General features: G+C 39.3%; 1 protein-coding gene across 2 annotated transcripts in view; it reads right to left on the reverse strand.

The window, feature by feature from the left end:
• Positions 1 to 17,147, reverse strand: part of Ccdc178 (coiled-coil domain containing 178) — a 401,819-nt gene that overhangs the window by 364,134 nt on the left and 20,538 nt on the right. For both annotated transcript variants that reach the window (XM_087593662.1, XM_087593663.1), the window contains exons 4-5: positions 10,432 to 10,491; positions 8,708 to 8,797 (exon numbers count right to left, since the gene is read on the reverse strand). In XM_087593662.1, coding sequence (XP_087449788.1) covers positions 8,708 to 8,797; positions 10,432 to 10,491 — 150 coding nt within the window. The remainder of the gene's footprint in view (positions 1 to 8,707; positions 8,798 to 10,431; positions 10,492 to 17,147) is intronic.

Genomic DNA, 17,147 nt, shown 5'->3' on the forward strand with positions numbered 1-17,147 from the left:
ACAGCACTTATTGCACTCATGCCTGATTGCCTAAATTCAGTCCACATTACCCATATAGTGGAAGGAGATTGGCTTGTGAAAACTGTACTCTAATATCGATGCATGTTCCCTCAATAATAATGTAATAAATTCTTAAAAACATTTAAAAAAAGTTCAAATAAATAATCCCTTAGATCTGATACCTACTACTTCCTCCCCCAGCTTCTCTCTCACCTCGTTTCCTCCCTCTGTCTACCTCTGATATCGATTTTGTTTCAACTCTGTGAAAGATTTGAGCATCCTCCTTTGGGCTGTCCTTGTTATTTGGCTTCTTTGGGTCTGTTAAAGTGTGGTTTCCTGTACTTTATGGCTAATATCTACGTATAAGTGAGTACATTCCATGAATGTCCTTTTAGGTCCGTGTTTCATGACTTAGGATGACATTTTCCAGCCCTACCCATATCAATTAATGATGCCCTTGTGTTTAGTGGCTGAGTAGTATTTCACTGTGTAAATGAACCATATTTTCTTTGTTCATTCTTCAGGTGAGGGACATCTGGGTTGTTTCTAGATTCCGGCTGTTATGAGTAAAGCTGCTCTGAACATAGTTAAGCAAATGTCCTTGTGAAATGGTGAGGCATCCCTTGGGTGTATACCAGGACTGGGATATCTGTGTCTGGAGGTAGAGCTACTCCCGTCTTTCTAAGAACCTGCTAAAATGATTTCCAATGTGGTTGTACGAGTTTGCACTCCCGCCAGCAGCGGAAGAGTGGTCCCCTTGCTCCACATCCTTGCCAGCATGTGCTGTCCCTTGAGTTTTTCGTCTTAGCCATTTTGATGGGTGTATAATCTAGAATCTCAGGGTCATTTTGATTTGCATTCCCCTGAACACTAAGGATGTTGAATATATCTTTAGGTGCTTCTTGGATATTTGAGATTTCTCTGTTAATAATTCTCTGTTTAGCTTTGTACCCCATTTTTAATTGGGTTATTTAGGTCCTTGGTATCTAACTTCTTGAGTTCTTTATAAATTTTGTGTATTAGCCCTCTGTTAGGATTGGCAATCTTTTTCCAATCCATTGTCTGTCATTTTGTCCTAACTATAGCTTCCTTTGACTTACAGAACCGTTTCAGTTTCATGAGGTCCCATTTATTAATTGTCTATCTCAGTGACTGAGCCATTAGTGCTTGTTCAGGAAAGTTGACCTTTTGTACCAATGATTTTAAAGTAGAGAAAGCAGAGCAGAGAAAAGGAAAATAGGCAGGGGTAGGGTGGGGTGGGCAATCTCTGGAAGGATCCAGAGACTTGGAATGGGGAAGGTTCCAGGGGGTCTATGGGGCAACACTAGTGGAGACTGCTAACAGTGGGGGATATGGATCTGTAAGTGGCTAGTTCCTGTAGTCAGGCAGATCTCACCTGGAGGGGTCAAGACAGAAACTTAGTAACAAAATGTTCCACCAAAGATATGTCCTGTCGTCTACAAGATGTGCACAGTCAAAGATAGAGCAGAGACAGAGGGAATGACCAACCAATTAGTGCTCCCAATTGAGACCTGTCCCTGACACTGTTAATGAGATGCTGATACACTTGCAGGCAGGAACCTAGTATACTGTCCTCTGTATGGCTCCATCCAGCAGCCAATGGAAATCGATACAGAGACCCACAGCCAAACGACAGATACAAAGTGGAAGTTTTTGGAAGAGTTTGGGGAACTTCCTGGAGGATCTGAAGAGAACACAGACTTTACAGCAACACCAGCAGTGTCGGCTAACCTGAACTCTCGGTCATTCCCAGAGAGTGAATCGACAACCAGAGAGTGATCGCTACCCGGACCTAGGCCCATCGCACACATGGAGCAGATTAACGGCTTGGTTCCGAACAACAGGATGCGATTGTCCATGGATCTATTGCCTGCCCGCCTGCCTGTGGATCCTGTTCCCCTAAATGGACTGCCTTGGCTGGCCTCAGTGGGAGAGGGTGCCCTAGTCCTTCAGCGACCTGATGTCGCTGAAAGAAGAAAGGATGGGAGGAATTGGAAAACTTTCTGCCTGTGGGGGTCCTGGGAGGAGAGGGGAAGCTGATATGGGAATGCAAAGTGAATAAACAAAGAAATAATTTCTCAAACTAAGTACATAATACACCAAGTAGAGGTAAACTAAATAAATACACATGAAATAGGGAGATGGCTCAGCAGCCTGAGCATTTGGCTTCCCTGAAGTCATGCAAGTATGGGATATGTGTGACAACTTCCTAGAATCCCAGCACATGGAAGACAGAGTTGGGGGATCTAAAGAAGCAAGCTTGCTAGCAAGATCAGTTGGAATCTGTAAGCTATGGGCTCAGGGAGAGATCCAACCTCAAGGAACAAGGCAGAGAATGAGCAAAGAAGATACCTAGTATATTAATCATGGCCCCTCCACCTTCATTCATACACATGTATGTGCACATATACATGAGCACACATACACACACAAAAGAAATTAATGCAATCCATAGCATTGTGAACTAAACATTAAAACAGGAAATTTAAAACAACAGACAAACAATTTATCTACTCTAAAATCAGTCCCACATCACTTTTTAGGAATTAACCTAAAAAACATATTTAATTATCCCTTAACAAAAATAACATATCTTCACATGTAACTAATGCCCCATCCCATACACTGAAGAACTCCTTCCCGGAAACCAGTGTGAGCTGCTCCTTTGGGAAAAATAAAATAGCAGGTCTCCTTCCTTATAGGAACCTCATTTCTAGCTTCCATTTCTGAAAACTGGAGTCTTGTGTAAAAAATGACTGATATTCCCACTCCATCATTAAGGTGTGCTCATCATAAAACCCACTCCTGATGTGCCTCCATGATTCTAAGCCTGCCATGCTCCAGGAGGACTGGAAGTTCCAGAAGGTCAGAGAAGCTCAGGAAACTCCAGCAAAGTGCTTACTTGGAGTCCTGGCACTCTGGGGACTCCATGCCTGTAGCAACCACCAGTCTATCACAGGAGACAAAGCACTTGTAGTTTCAGTGAGAGCAGTATGATGCCCTCATCTCAGTTCACCTTGGGGAACAAGGAAGTGATGTCAATGTCATTGCCTTTTGTTTTACTGCTGCCAGATGAAGCTGGTAACTATTCTCAGTATCTTTGCTTCATCTGCAATCTTTACAATGTTAGAATTGTATTCATTCAAAACATACAAAATAGTGGGGTTTGTCGTGACTTTTCATGTATTACTGTATTAAGTTCATAATCACTCCCCTTTACCCTCTCCTGTCCCATTTTATCTTCTTCACTGGTCCTCTTCCTCCCTAATACTCTGTGTCTCTGTCTGCGTCTGCGTCTGTGTCTGTGTGTCTGTCTCTGTCTGTCTGTCTGTCTGTCTGTCTGTCTCTCTCTCTCTCTCTCTCTCTCTCTCTCTCTCTCTCTCACAGACACACACACACACTTAAATCTAGATTATATATATTAGAGGAACCATATATTAATCTCTTAAGTATCTCAATGAAATTATATCATCTTCCATGAACTCAATCTTCTTAAAAAGACCCATCTGTTTATTTACACATAAGTGTTCACTGTACTTAGTGTATTTGTTTATGTGTGTATATTGCTAACATTCATCGGTAGTTTTATAATTCATCCTGACTGACATTTTTGAGCATAGAAAGTGTATTACAGACATGAAGCCATGCGAAGCACTTCCTATACCATGTTTTATTTAATATGCACATCCAACTTGTGACATCAGATTGCTGTCTTGATTTCATAGACGACTCAGGCTTAGAGATGACGCCCAATGTCAGCGCAGAGAGCTCCTAGGTTGGAGAGCTGAGTTTGAACTACATTATTTTTGCCTATAAACTACACTATCAGGGCTGCTTTAATACATTTAAATTATAACAACAAAAAGAGGAACAATCCTAAATTATATTTTGCTGGATATTTCAAACATCCTACTTACGACTTGGTTTTGAATATTTAGACGTTCTTTCATAATTTATTAGGATTGCTAGTTTGGTGTATCTCCGTTGGCTCTGAGCACATTCTGAACTTAGATTACTCTTTGTGTTTATTTTGTGTGTGGCATTGTCCATGTTTCCTTTTTAATTCATACACAGACACATATGTTCATCTCAGTGACAGCCAAAGGACCAAATAACAAGCTGATACTAATTTTAAAGGACATATTGATCTTCCTTCTAAACATCTTGTTAAAGACGGGTTGCCCTTTGGAGAAGTCAGAAGGGCTTGACAGGCAGTGAGCAGGCAGTTGCTATTGTAGTCCAAACATTTGCTTTCCTTCATTTAGTGCCAGGCAAATCAGGATCAGAATGACTCATCCCAATTATTTCTTGACTGTGCCATGCTTAGCCTCATTTTGTAAATGCTCATCAGTTTCTAGAATGTTCTAATAAACTGAAATGTAGTGAAGTAAGGGAGATGATATAGTCTGGCATGAAATCTGGACAAGGTACAGCATCATACGAAGGTCAGGATAGACCCAGAATTCAAAGGTCCTTATGGATGTTTTTAGCTAATGTGCGCATGGTGGACTTTAACTCTCTTCACTTCCGTTTTCTTGTCTAGTACTTAAGAGACACTGCAATGCAAAGGTCTCTGGGCTACATGTAGGCATCTGTTTTCTCTGCCTGTGTGTTTATTAAAAATGTAACCAGTTTCCAGATATAAGCTCTCTTAATGGTGCATTAATTGGGCCGGTAAGACTTTTCCACCTAACAGTCAAAAAAAAAAAATAGATGAATTAACAATCTTAGTCCAGTATAAACTGATGTATCTTCATTTTTTGCAGACTCTGCAGAAGTAGTCAAGATACTTAGGAGGTAAAGTGAGGCCAGGCTTGCACTGATTATGAACTGGCCACAACTCCATTTGTCTGTCTTGGTTGAGATAGGTTTTGTAGTAAATTCCATAGTACATTGAACTGATGGTGATCCACCAGCCTCAACTCCCTGAGTAAAATTATAGACATGCCCACCATGCCTGGCCCCTAACTACACTCTTGTTCACATCATTGTCCAATGAATGAGATCTTTCCTGCCTACAAAGGTTGTCTGGTCCTTTGCAACCGGAAGGTTCTGTCTGGAGACCTCACTCAGAGCCAATAAAACCGAGTTTGTCAACGGACGCCTCTTCAGGTTCTGCAAATTTAATCCTCACATAATTTATTCATCACATTCCTGGTAATGCGACATTTTATGACTGCTTCCCAGCTGCTGGTAAAATGTGTTTCCCTTGTGTCCAGCACACTGATATTTCTCTTATCTTTTTATCTCAACACTCTTAGGAAAAACGTAGCATCTTTTTGGTGTTTTATCTTTTCACATCTACATTTTCTTCCAGAGTAAGGAAGCACTCGGTGCTCTTGACTTTAAATTATAGCTTCTCTACCATGTGAAGCCTTTGTTGTAGACAGATCATCCATCTTCTATGGGGAACAAAGTCTCACTGATGGAGAACAATTCAAACATCCTTTTCTAATAGCAGAGTCATATCTGCATAGAACCTTATCCTACTAGCTACCTGGTGCTAGGTAATGGAGCAGTGTGTCCGATTATGAGAGCTGGGGCCAACTGAGGACTCAGCTCCAACTTCCTTCCACATACACTGTCTTATTGCTGCCTACCCTGGTCCCTATCAAAACCAGTTTGTCTTCATCCAGGCAATCACAGCAGCTTTGCCTGAATACTTCTTCAGAGCTCTTCCTTGACAATTAATTTACTGTCACTTGTGTATTTTTAAAAATGAACAGGACCAACAGTATTCTCATGCCTGCCTCATCCCTTCTTCAGATTGTGACATCTGTAACCATTAGGTTTACAGAATTCCCCTTGGAGAATTTCTGTTCCTTGGACATGGATTGAGCTGTTCATACTCTTACTTCCCCCTCTCACAGATGGTCAGGTCGCATTTTCTCTTCCACATTTATCTCTTTCCATAATTATCATCCCTATGAAAATGTTGTTAAATTTTATTTCTGATGGTCATTAAATAGTCACATGTGCACTCATGCATGCACTGCGTACACACACACACACACACACACACACACACACACACACACACACTTGTCAAAAGTCATTAACGTAGATAGGCAAAAGGAGCAGATTTTTATAGTATTTAAATTTTATCTTGATAAACATGACTTTGAAAACCAATCACTATTTGGAGTCTAGTGACAGAATTAAATATTTGCACATTTTCTATCCTTTTAAACCCACTCAGCTCTGTAAAAATACTAGAGATATCCATTTCTTGAAGTGGGGGCCATTAAGACAGCCTCGTGGGTAAAGGTGCTTGCCACTCGGCCTGATGACCTGGGTTTGCTTCTTGAGGCACACGTGGAGGAAGGAGTGAAATCTGACACCATCAAGTTGTCCTCCTACCTTCACATACATGTTGTGACATGTGTCCCACACCCTCTCCCATACTAAATATTTAAATGTAAAAGGGATGAATATTCTCTTTAATAACTTCCCTAATGTATTTTCTTATTTCTTCATAAAGAAGAATTTGATAGAGAATAATAATTTTCTAAGAAAAACATCCCCATGTTTTCTTTGACTCTCATCAACCTGGTGTTTACAGGAAAGTCAGCGTGAGGTAGGCACAAAGGCTTCAACATCATTTGCAAGCTGTGTATCTATAACATTAAATTTTCTTCCTTCTACTCATAACCAACGTCTAAGACAGCTGAATCACCTTTGAATTCACCATCCACCACCTTTTGAGAAAGGGCGGCACTGCGTTAAACTCACAGCAATCCACCAGCCTCAGCTTCTCCAAGGAAAAGGTTCACGCATGGCAAATTTCCCATTTGTCATTCAACTCCCTACGTCTATCTAGTCTGTCCCTATATGAACTGGTCTAATAATGGGTCTTATACTGTTTATGGATCTTATACTTCCTTCTTGATATTTATTAGATGTCTTTCACATTCAATAATCCTTTAAATTCTTCATTGATTCTTCTTAGGTCAATGACTTTGTAAGTCTTTATCATGACAATAAGTTATCTTTTTCCATATTGTATCCCGTAATTGAATTTTGTGTGCTCAGACATGGCATGGAAATAGTTGGCCATATAACATCAGACAAGAAACTGAGAAATAAGTTTACACTATTGAGCTCTAAACTCTAACTCTTTGACTGTGGCCTGGACATCTGCTACTTTACATGATCTAACTAACTTCTCATGTTCGAACTCACTCTATTCTAGGTCTGCAGTGAATTTTTTCCCCTGTATTCTGGTCTGGTTGAAAAAAAATCAACTCCTCACTTTTAGCAGGCATGTATCCATTAATATTTCACTAAGATCTTCTTATCTTTTAATATTTAATGCTTAAAGACTGCAAAAATTGGCCTTCTGGAATAAAAGAGATCCTTTTCATTGGTGATATTTATTTATTTCTGCTACCATGGGTGATTCTGCTAATAATCTATTTGACTGTCAATTCTGTCAAGGAGTTAAACTGTTGTGTATGCTCACATTTTATTTAACATTCAAGGTTATGCAGCTCTTTCAAGAGCAATTTCTTAAATACCTCTGAACATTAGTAGAAGTTAGATAGGCCAAGCACTCTTAATTAATTGGTTCATAAATCATACTTTTTATATTTGGAAAATCTGTCCAAAACTAATTTTGGTCTAAAACTGATTATATGCAATAAACTCTAAACCAAGATCATAAAATTATATTCCAGTTTTGTATTGGAGAGGAAAAAATAAAAAGACCACAATGGAAACATATTTACATTTTTATTAAACTGTAAATCCCCAGAGAAGTTTCCCAACATCAAGACTGAAATTTACTCAGCCTCTTACTTATTTTCACCTCTTCCCTCACACAATACTAAAGTCACTTTTAGAGATAAAGTACAGAATCTTACTACTAGACCTTGTTTCAATTCTAGATTTTGCAGAACCAAGACATATAGACTTCCAAAGCTTCTCTCCAGTTAACAGAAAAGAGGTCAGCATTATTCCAACATGGCAAAAATTCACTCATTTCTGAAATTATATTACAAATTGTAAACAATCTAGAGTGTGATCAATCATTGTCGTGGGTTCCACTTAGATCCAGCATAATAATTCAAACATCAAGTCAATGCAGATGACAATGTAATGTCATCAAGCTGCTGCTGATCAATCGTGGCTGTAAAGTGGACTTAGCAGCTGAACTGCAAACCTGAAGGGATTGAACCATAAAGCAAGGGGGAGTGGGTGTCTGTAGCACTGGACAGCCATATTTTGACATGTTGAGTGAGGCAGTTTCCACCAATCAGAAAAAGAGGACCTGAGAATAGGAACTTAGTTTTACCTTGCCAGCAAGGTGGAGAAGTTGTCCTTGAGATGGCTGGACTCAAACAACTGTCTCCTTACAACAGAACCTGTTCAGCCATTGGGAAGTCCCCAGTTCCTCTAGAGCTGGGACTTTGAACTTAGTTTCCCCATAATAATAACAGAGTTGGAAAGCAAAGTGGCAGTACTTAAAAATTTCATTTGCTTGTTCCAAACAATGATGATTATTAGTTATTCATGAATGGTATACTATATTAAAATATTATATCTTTATTATCTTCTATTCTAGGTTAATAAGAATACATAGTATTTATTTTTTAGTGAAATCACATAGCTAACTTCACAAATTAACAAGTGAGTGACCACAAATTCAGACAGCATATTCTCTAAATGATTCAGAGTCAGCCCTCACCTTCTGTATTTGTTGATTTAGTTTCGTAAAGTGTTTTATCGTCATGCTTGGAGAAGAAGAATTCTGACAAGCCTTGCATTCTGGCATGTTCTTAAGAAAACAAACAGAAAACATTTCAGTGTGCTAAAATATGCAAATATTTCATGTACAATTTGAAGCAAGTGACCCAATATAAAAGAAAATCTAAGAAACTACATAGTAAAACTGCTCTCCTTAAAATGAACAACTGAACTATAAATACTAAGGAACATGGTAGGAATTTCTTGGATGTTTTCTCTGTGTTACACGATTTGCTTAACTTCCTAGAGAAGGCATTCATCATAAGAGGAAGTTGTTAAAGTTTTAAAATACATTAACAACTGCGTACCAAGAAATCAAGTTGAAACCACAGTATTCACCAAGAGTAACAAGTGTACTTTGGCTTATTTTTCTAATGAAAATATATTATTATTATTATTATTATTATTATTATTATTATTTATAAATAAATATTTTTGTATGGGAATAAAAATTCCACACCAAGACACTGTTACGTCGGATCACTTTTGAAGAGAAAATATGGAGAACAGGAATTTTGACTTGTCACGTTAGAATTTCCAAAAAACTTAAAAATACTTGAAGATAATAATATGTTGTTTGCTTGAGAGCACACTATAAATTTTACTTGGTCTACAATATAAGGATCTGCATCTCAAGTTTTTATTGAAGAGAATTAGACTGTCATCTAAGGACACTGATATTTACTCACAGAATGAAAGATAGAATATATGCTAATCCTAAGATAAACAAATAGAAGTGTAAAGTAAATTCTATACACTTCCCACTGTATAATACTAAGCATTGAGAAAGAGCTAGTGATTTATCTCAGAATTAGTAAATCTGGGAACTGTATTGAAGAAAGCAAACAGTAGAAACCACTGTGGGAATTTTATGATTTCACTGCTAGGAAATTCAAATAAAGGTAAAGCTAAGCCAGATCTGGTACACACTTATAACCTCAGCACTCAGGAGAGCTGGGAGAGGTGAACTACTAGCCCAAGTTAAAGACAGACTACCATCAGGTGTTTCACATTTCACTTCATGCCCTTAAGAAAGGGGAGCAAGGAAGTAGGTGAAGAAAGGAGGACGGCAGAGAGAGACAGTGTTAGTAATAATAAAGACTACTACAATAACATTTTTATTGGATTTTTTATTTACATTTCAAATGTCATTCCCTTTCCTGGTTTCCTGGACATAAGCCTCCTATCCAATCCCCCATCCCTTCTTCTACAAGAGTGTTCCCCTCCCATCCACCCCTCTTTCCCACCACAAGACATTCCCCTACATTTGGGATCCAACCTTGGCAGGACCAAGAATATCATTTTATATTAGTAAAATTAATATGTTTCTTATTATAAGGGAAAATTGAAAAAGATATAGAAATGGAAATAATTTATCACTTATATAAAGCATTTCACTTCCCAATATATGATAGTTCAGTCTTGTTATTTTTAAAGAATACTTAAATTGATGTACCCACTATTCTGCAAGTGCACATTATATAAAATAACAAAGGAAATAAAATAAATGACATACATCATACACTATCAGTAAAAATTAGTTTTTTTAAAGAAACGACCCTTTATCAAACATTACAAACACAAGCTCCCTCATTTATGATGTGTTAGAAGACAACAAATAAATGTCAAAATGATAAAGGTGGAAATCACATATGCTTGCGATACCTGCAATCATTAATGCCCTTGCTTTGTCTTTGAGCTCCTTTATTTGAAGACATGTTCTACCTATGGAATGCAAGACAAAATAAAGTATTAGTTTTGTATGTTAACTATGGTGCTATGTACCAGTATTAAAAGTGGGGAGTAGTTATACTGGAAAAAAGGAAATCGGGCTGCAGCTCAGGACAGCCGAGCTTCATCGCCATGGTCTGTCCGAGAGAGCAGGAGTGCTTGGGCAGAGTAACTTCCAGAATGGTGGCCAGGAAGTAAACAAGAATTGCCCTGCTGAAATGACTGTCTCCCCATTTCCCTTTACCTCCATGTAGGCTCCTAGATTAGGAGACTGTGCTGCTTATATCGAGTGCTGGTCTTCTTTTCTTTTTAGTAAATCTCTCAGGAAATACCCTAAGACATACCCAGAGATGGGCTTTGCTTATATCCCAGGAGCTCGTCAAACAGTGAAACCGACAGCTAAGATTCATCATTGTCTTTCAAAACACAGTGTTTATGAATGAAGTTCTCGAGAAATAAAATTAAAGGAGAAAAAACGTTCACCATCATACTGAACCAATGAATATGTACAGCCAAACTGCCAACTGAGTCTGTAGGCAGCTACAAATGCGATGAGCTTTTAAGAACTGTGAGAAAGTATTTCTGTCATCGCTCCCTTGGAGGGCAATGGTTATCATACAGTGAGTCAAAAAATCACTGGAAATCAACACAAATATTGTCCAGTTGGCTTTGAATATTTTAGCTTTTGAACTAATTGTAAATCATATGAAAGTTAACAGGAAAATGGGCTTACATTACTGCCTACATTCCAGTTGTACTACTATAAAAAGAATGGTGTTAATTACAAATGTAGAAAGCATATATAGTAGGTATATCTTGTAAGTCTGAGATTATAATAAAATGACCAATCCTCTATTAGGTGTTAAATGGATGTAATGGAAAGGCAAGAAGCTAATGTCAGTGTTGCTTATAATGTGGATCAAACTCACAGCTTCTAAGAGCAAAGAAATCCATTACTATATGAGCAATTAACATAATAACAAGCTCTCACCAATACTGACAAGAAATCACTGTTGTTGTATATGTATATGCATGTGTATTTAAATATAAATAACAAAAAATTAGAATATAGTAAACTTTTATACATATAAATGCACTCATATCACAGGCAGTGGATTCTCTTTAAACAGTCCAATAAAATTTAAACATATGTTTTATATAGGATATAAAATGATTCAGGAGTTCTCTGCACCCAAATCCCGTGGGAGGGAGAGCTAAACCTTCAGAGAGGCAGACAAGCCTGGGAAACCAAAAGAGACTGCTCCCTGCACACACATCTCGGACGCCAGAGGAAAAAGCCAAAGACCATCTGGAACCCTGGTGCACTGAAGCTCCCGGAAGGGGAGGCACAGGTCTTCCTGGTTGCTGCCGCTGCAGAGAGCCCCTGGGCAGCACCCCACGAGCGAACCTGAGCCTCGGGACCACAGGTAAGACCAACTTTTCTGCTGCAAGAAAGCTGCCTGGTGAGCTTGGGACACACGGAAGCAGAATTCCTCTAGGACCGGGCACGTTCTGTGTTTACCGGAAGTCCCACACCCGCAGATCCCGGCCCGGCCCGCAGCAGCTCTCTGCTCCCAGACCCGGTGAGAGAGAGACCCAACCGCCTGGTCAGGTGGGCACTCCTGAGGCTGCAGAGCGGAAGAGACCACCAACACGGCTCACCCCTGCCCACATCCCTGGCCCAAGAGGAAACTGCATAAGGCCTCTGGGCTCCCGTGGGGGAGGGCCCAGGAGCGGCAGGACCCCTGCCTGAGACACCGCTGGAACCTGAAGGAAACAGACCAGATAAACAGTTCTCTGCACCCAAATCCCGTGGGAGGGAGAGCTAAACCTTCAGAGAGGCAGACAAGCCTGGGAAACCAGAAGAGACTGCTCCCTGCACACACATCACGGACGCCAGAGGAAAAAGCCAAAGACCATCTGGAACCCTGGTGCACTGAAGCTCCCGGAAGGGGCGGCACAGGTCTTCCTGGTTGCTGTCGCTGCAGAGAGCCCCTGGGCAGCACACCACGAGCGAACTTGAGCCTCAGGACCACAGGTAAGACCAACTTTTCTGCTGCAAGAAAGCTGCCTGGTGAACTCAAGACACAGGCCCACAGGAACAGCTGAAGACCTGTAGAGAGGAAAAACTACACGCCCGAAAGCAGAACACTCTGTCCCCATAACTGACTGAAAGAGACGAAAACAGGTCTACAGCACTCCTGACACACAGGCTTATAGGACAGTCTAGCCACTGTCAGAAATAGCAGAACAAAGTAACACTAGAGATAATCTGATGGCGAGAGGCAAGCACAGGAACCCAAGCAACAGAAACCAAGACTACATGGCACCATCGGAGCCCAATTCTCCCATCAAAACAAACATGGAATATCCAAACACACCAGAAAAGCAAGATCTAGTTTCAAAATCATTTTTGATCATGATGCTGGAGGACTTCAAGAAAGACGTGAAGAACTCCCTTAGAGAACAAGTAGAAGCCTACAGAGAGGAATCGCAAAAATGCCTGAAAGAATTCCAGGAAAACATAAATAAACAAGCAGAAGCCCATAGGGAGGAGACACAAAAATCCCTGAAAGAATTCCAGGAAAACACAATCAAACAGTTGAAGGAATTGAGGATGGAAATAGAAGCAATCAAGAAAGAACACAGGGAAACAGCCCTGGATATAGAAAACCAAAAGAAGAGACAAGGAGCTGTAGATACAAGCTTCATTAACAGAATACAAGAGATGAAAGAGAGAATCTCAGGAGCAGAAGATTCCATAGAGATCATTGACTCAACTGTCAAAGATAATGTAAAGCGGAAAAAGCTACTGGTCCAAAACATACAGGAAATCCAGGACTCAATGAGAAGATCAAACCTAAGGATAATAGGTATAGAAGAGAGTGAAGACTCCCAGCTCAAAGGACCAGTAAATATCTTCAACAAAATCATAGAAGAAAAATCCACTAACCTAAAATAAGAGATACCCATAGACATACAAGAAGCCTACAGAACTCCAAATAGATTGGACCAGAAAAGAAACACCTCCCGTCACATAATTGTCAAAACACCAAACGCACAAAATAAAGAAAGAATATTAAAAGCAGTAAGGGAAAAATGTCAAGTAACATATAAAGGCAGACCTATCAGAATCACACCAGACTTCTCGCCAGAAACTATGAAGGCCAGAAGATCCTGGACTGATGTCATACAGGCCCTAAGAGAACACAAATGCCAACCCAGGTTACTGTATCCAGCAAAACTCTGAATTAACATAGATGGAGAAACCAAGATATTCCGTGACAAAACCAAATTTACACAATATCTTTCTACAAATCCAGCATTACAAAGGATAATAAATGGTAAAGCCCAACATAAGGTGGCAAGCTATACCCTAGAAGAAGCAAGAAACTAATCGTCTTGGCAACAAAACAAAGAGAATGAAAGCACACAAACAACCTTATATCCAAATATGAATATAACGGGAAGCAATAATCACTATTCCTTAATATCTCTCAATATCAATGGCCTCAACTCCCCAATAAAAAGACATAGATTAACAATCTGGATACGCAACGAGGACCCTGCATTCTGCTGCCTACAGGAAACACACCTCAGAGACAAAGACAGACACTACCTCAGAGTGAAAGGCTGGAAAACAACTTTCCAAGCAAATGGTCAGAAGAAACAAGCTGGAGTAGCCATTCTAATATCAAATAAAATCAATTTCCAACTAAAAGTCATCAAAAAAGATAAGGAAGGACACTTCATATTCATCAAAGGAAAAATCCACCAAGATGAACTCTCAATCCTAAATATCTATGCCCCAAATACAAGGGCACCTACATACGTAAAAGAAACCTTACTAAAGCTCAAAACACACATTGCACCTCACACAATAATAGTGGGAGATTGCAACACCCCACTCTCATCAATGGACAGATCATGGAAACAGAAATTAAACAGTGATGTCGACAGACTAAGAGAAGTCATGAGCCAAATGGACTTAACGGATATTTATAGAACATTCTATCCTAAAGCAAAAGGATATACTTTCTTCTCAGCTCCTCATGGCACTTTCTCCAAAATTGACCATATAATTGGTCAAAAAACGGGCCTCAACAGATACAGAAAGATAGAAATAATCCCATGCGTGCTATCGGACCACCACGGCCTAAAACTGGTCTTCAATAACAATAAGGGAAGAATGCCCACATATACGTGGAAATTGAACAATGCTCTACTAGATGATAACCTGGTCAAGGAAGAAATAAAGAAAAAAATTAAAAACTTTTTAGAATTTAATGAAAATGAAGGTACAACATACCCAAACTTATGGGACACAATGAAAGCTGTGCTAAGAGGAAAACTCATAGCGCTGAGTGCCTGCAGAAAGAAACAGGAAAGAGCATATGTCAGCAGCTTGACAGCACACCTAAAAGCTCTAGAACAAAAAGAAGCAAATACACCCAGGAGGAGTAGAAGGCAGGAAATAATCAAACTCAGAGCTGAAATTAACCAAGTAGAAACAAAAAGGACCATAGAAAGAATCAACAGGGGTTGGGGATTTAGCTCAGTGGTTAGAGCGCTTGCCTAGGAAGCGCAAGGCCCTGGGTTCGGTCCCCAGCTCCGAAAAAAAAAAAAAAAAAAAAAAAAAAAAAAACCAAAAAAAAAAAAAAAAAAAGAAAGAATCAACAGAACCAAAAGCTGGTTCTTTGAGAAAATCAACAAGATAGATAAACCCTTAGCCAGACTAACGAGAGGACACAGAGAGTGCGTCCAAATTAACAAAATCAGAAATGAAAAGGGAGACATAACTACAGATTCAGAGGAAATTCAAAAAATCATCAGATCTTACTATAAAAACCTATATTCAACAAAACTTGAAAATCTTCAGGAAATGGACAATTTCCTAGACAGATACCAGGTATCGAAGTTAAATCAGGAACAGATAAACCAGTTAAACAACCCCATAACTCCTAAGGAAATAGAAGCAGTCATTAAAGGTCTCCCAACCAAAAAGAGCCCAGGTCCAGACGGGTTTAGTGCAGAATTCTATCAAACCTTCATAGAAGACCTCATACCAATATTATCCAAACTATTCCACAAAATTGAAACAGATGGAGCCCTACCGAATTCCTTCTACGAAGCCACAATTACTCTTATACCTAAACCACACAAAGACACAACAAAGAAAGAGAACTTCAGACCAATTTCCCTTATGAATATCGATGCAAAAATACTCAATAAAATTCTGGCAAACCGTATTCAAGAGCACATCAAAACAATCATCCACCATGATCAAGTAGGCTTCATCCCAGGCATGCAGGGATGGTTTAATATACGGAAAACCATCAACGTGATCCATTATATAAACAAACTGAAAGAACAGAACCACATGATCATTTCATTAGATGCTGAGAAAGCATTTGACAAAATTCAACACCCCTTCATGATAAAAGTCCTGGAAAGAATAGGAATTCAAGGCCCATACCTAAACATAGTAAAAGCCATATACAGCAAACCAGTTGCTAACATTAAACTAAATGGAGAGAAACTTGAAGCAATCCCACTAAAATCCGGGACTAGACAAGGCTGCCCACTCTCTCCCTACTTATTCAATATAGTTCTTGAAGTTCTAGCCAGAGCAATCAGACAACAAAAGGAGATCAAGGGGATACAGATCGGAAAAGAAGAGGTCAAAATTTCACTATTTGCAGATGACATGATAGTATATTTAAGTGATCCCAAAAGTTCCACCAGAGAACTACTAAAGCTGATAAACAACTTCAGCAAAGTGGCTGGGTATAAAATTAACTCAAATAAATCAGTTGCCTTTCTCTATACAAAAGAGAAACAAGCCGAGAAAGAAATTAGGGAAACGACACCCTTCATAATAGACCCAAATAATATAAAGTACCTCGGTGTGACTTTAACCAAGCAAGTAAAAGATCTGTACAATAAGAACTTCAAGACACTGAGGAAAGAAATTGAAGAAGACCTCAGAAGATGGAAAGATCTCCCATGCTCATGGATTGGCAGGATTAATATAGTAAAAATGGCCATTTTACCAAAAGCAATCTACAGATTCAATGCAATCCCCATCACAATACCAATCCAATTCTTCAAAGAGTTAGACAGAACAATTTGCAAATTCATCTGGAATAACAAAAAACCCAGGATAGCTAAAAGTATCCTCAACAATAAAAGGACTTCAGGGGGAATCACTATCCCTGAACTCAAGCAGTATTACAGAGCAATAGTGATAAAAACTGCATGGTATGGGTACAGAGACAGACAGATAGACCAATGGAATAGAATTGAAGACCCAGAAATGAACGCACACACCTATGGTCACTTGATTTTTGACAAAGGAGCCAAAACCATCCAATGGAAAAAAGATAGCATTTTCAGCAAATGGTGCTGGTTCAACTGGAGGGCAACATGTAGAAGAATGCAGATCGATCCATGCTTATCACCCTGTACAAAGCTTAAGTCCAAGTGGATCAAGGACCTCCACATCAAACCAGATACACTCACACTAATAGAAGAAAAACTAGGGAAGCATCTGGAACACATGGGCACTGGAAAAAATTTCCTGAACAAAACACCAATGGCTTACGCTCTAAGATCAAGAATCGACAAATGGGATCTCATAAAACTGCAAA

The sequence above is a fragment of the Rattus norvegicus genome, chromosome 18 (genome assembly GCF_021556685.1).
Source record: "Rattus norvegicus strain SHRSP/BbbUtx chromosome 18, alternate assembly SHRSP_T2T, whole genome shotgun sequence".
Classification (NCBI taxonomy): domain Eukaryota; kingdom Metazoa; phylum Chordata; class Mammalia; order Rodentia; family Muridae; genus Rattus; species Rattus norvegicus.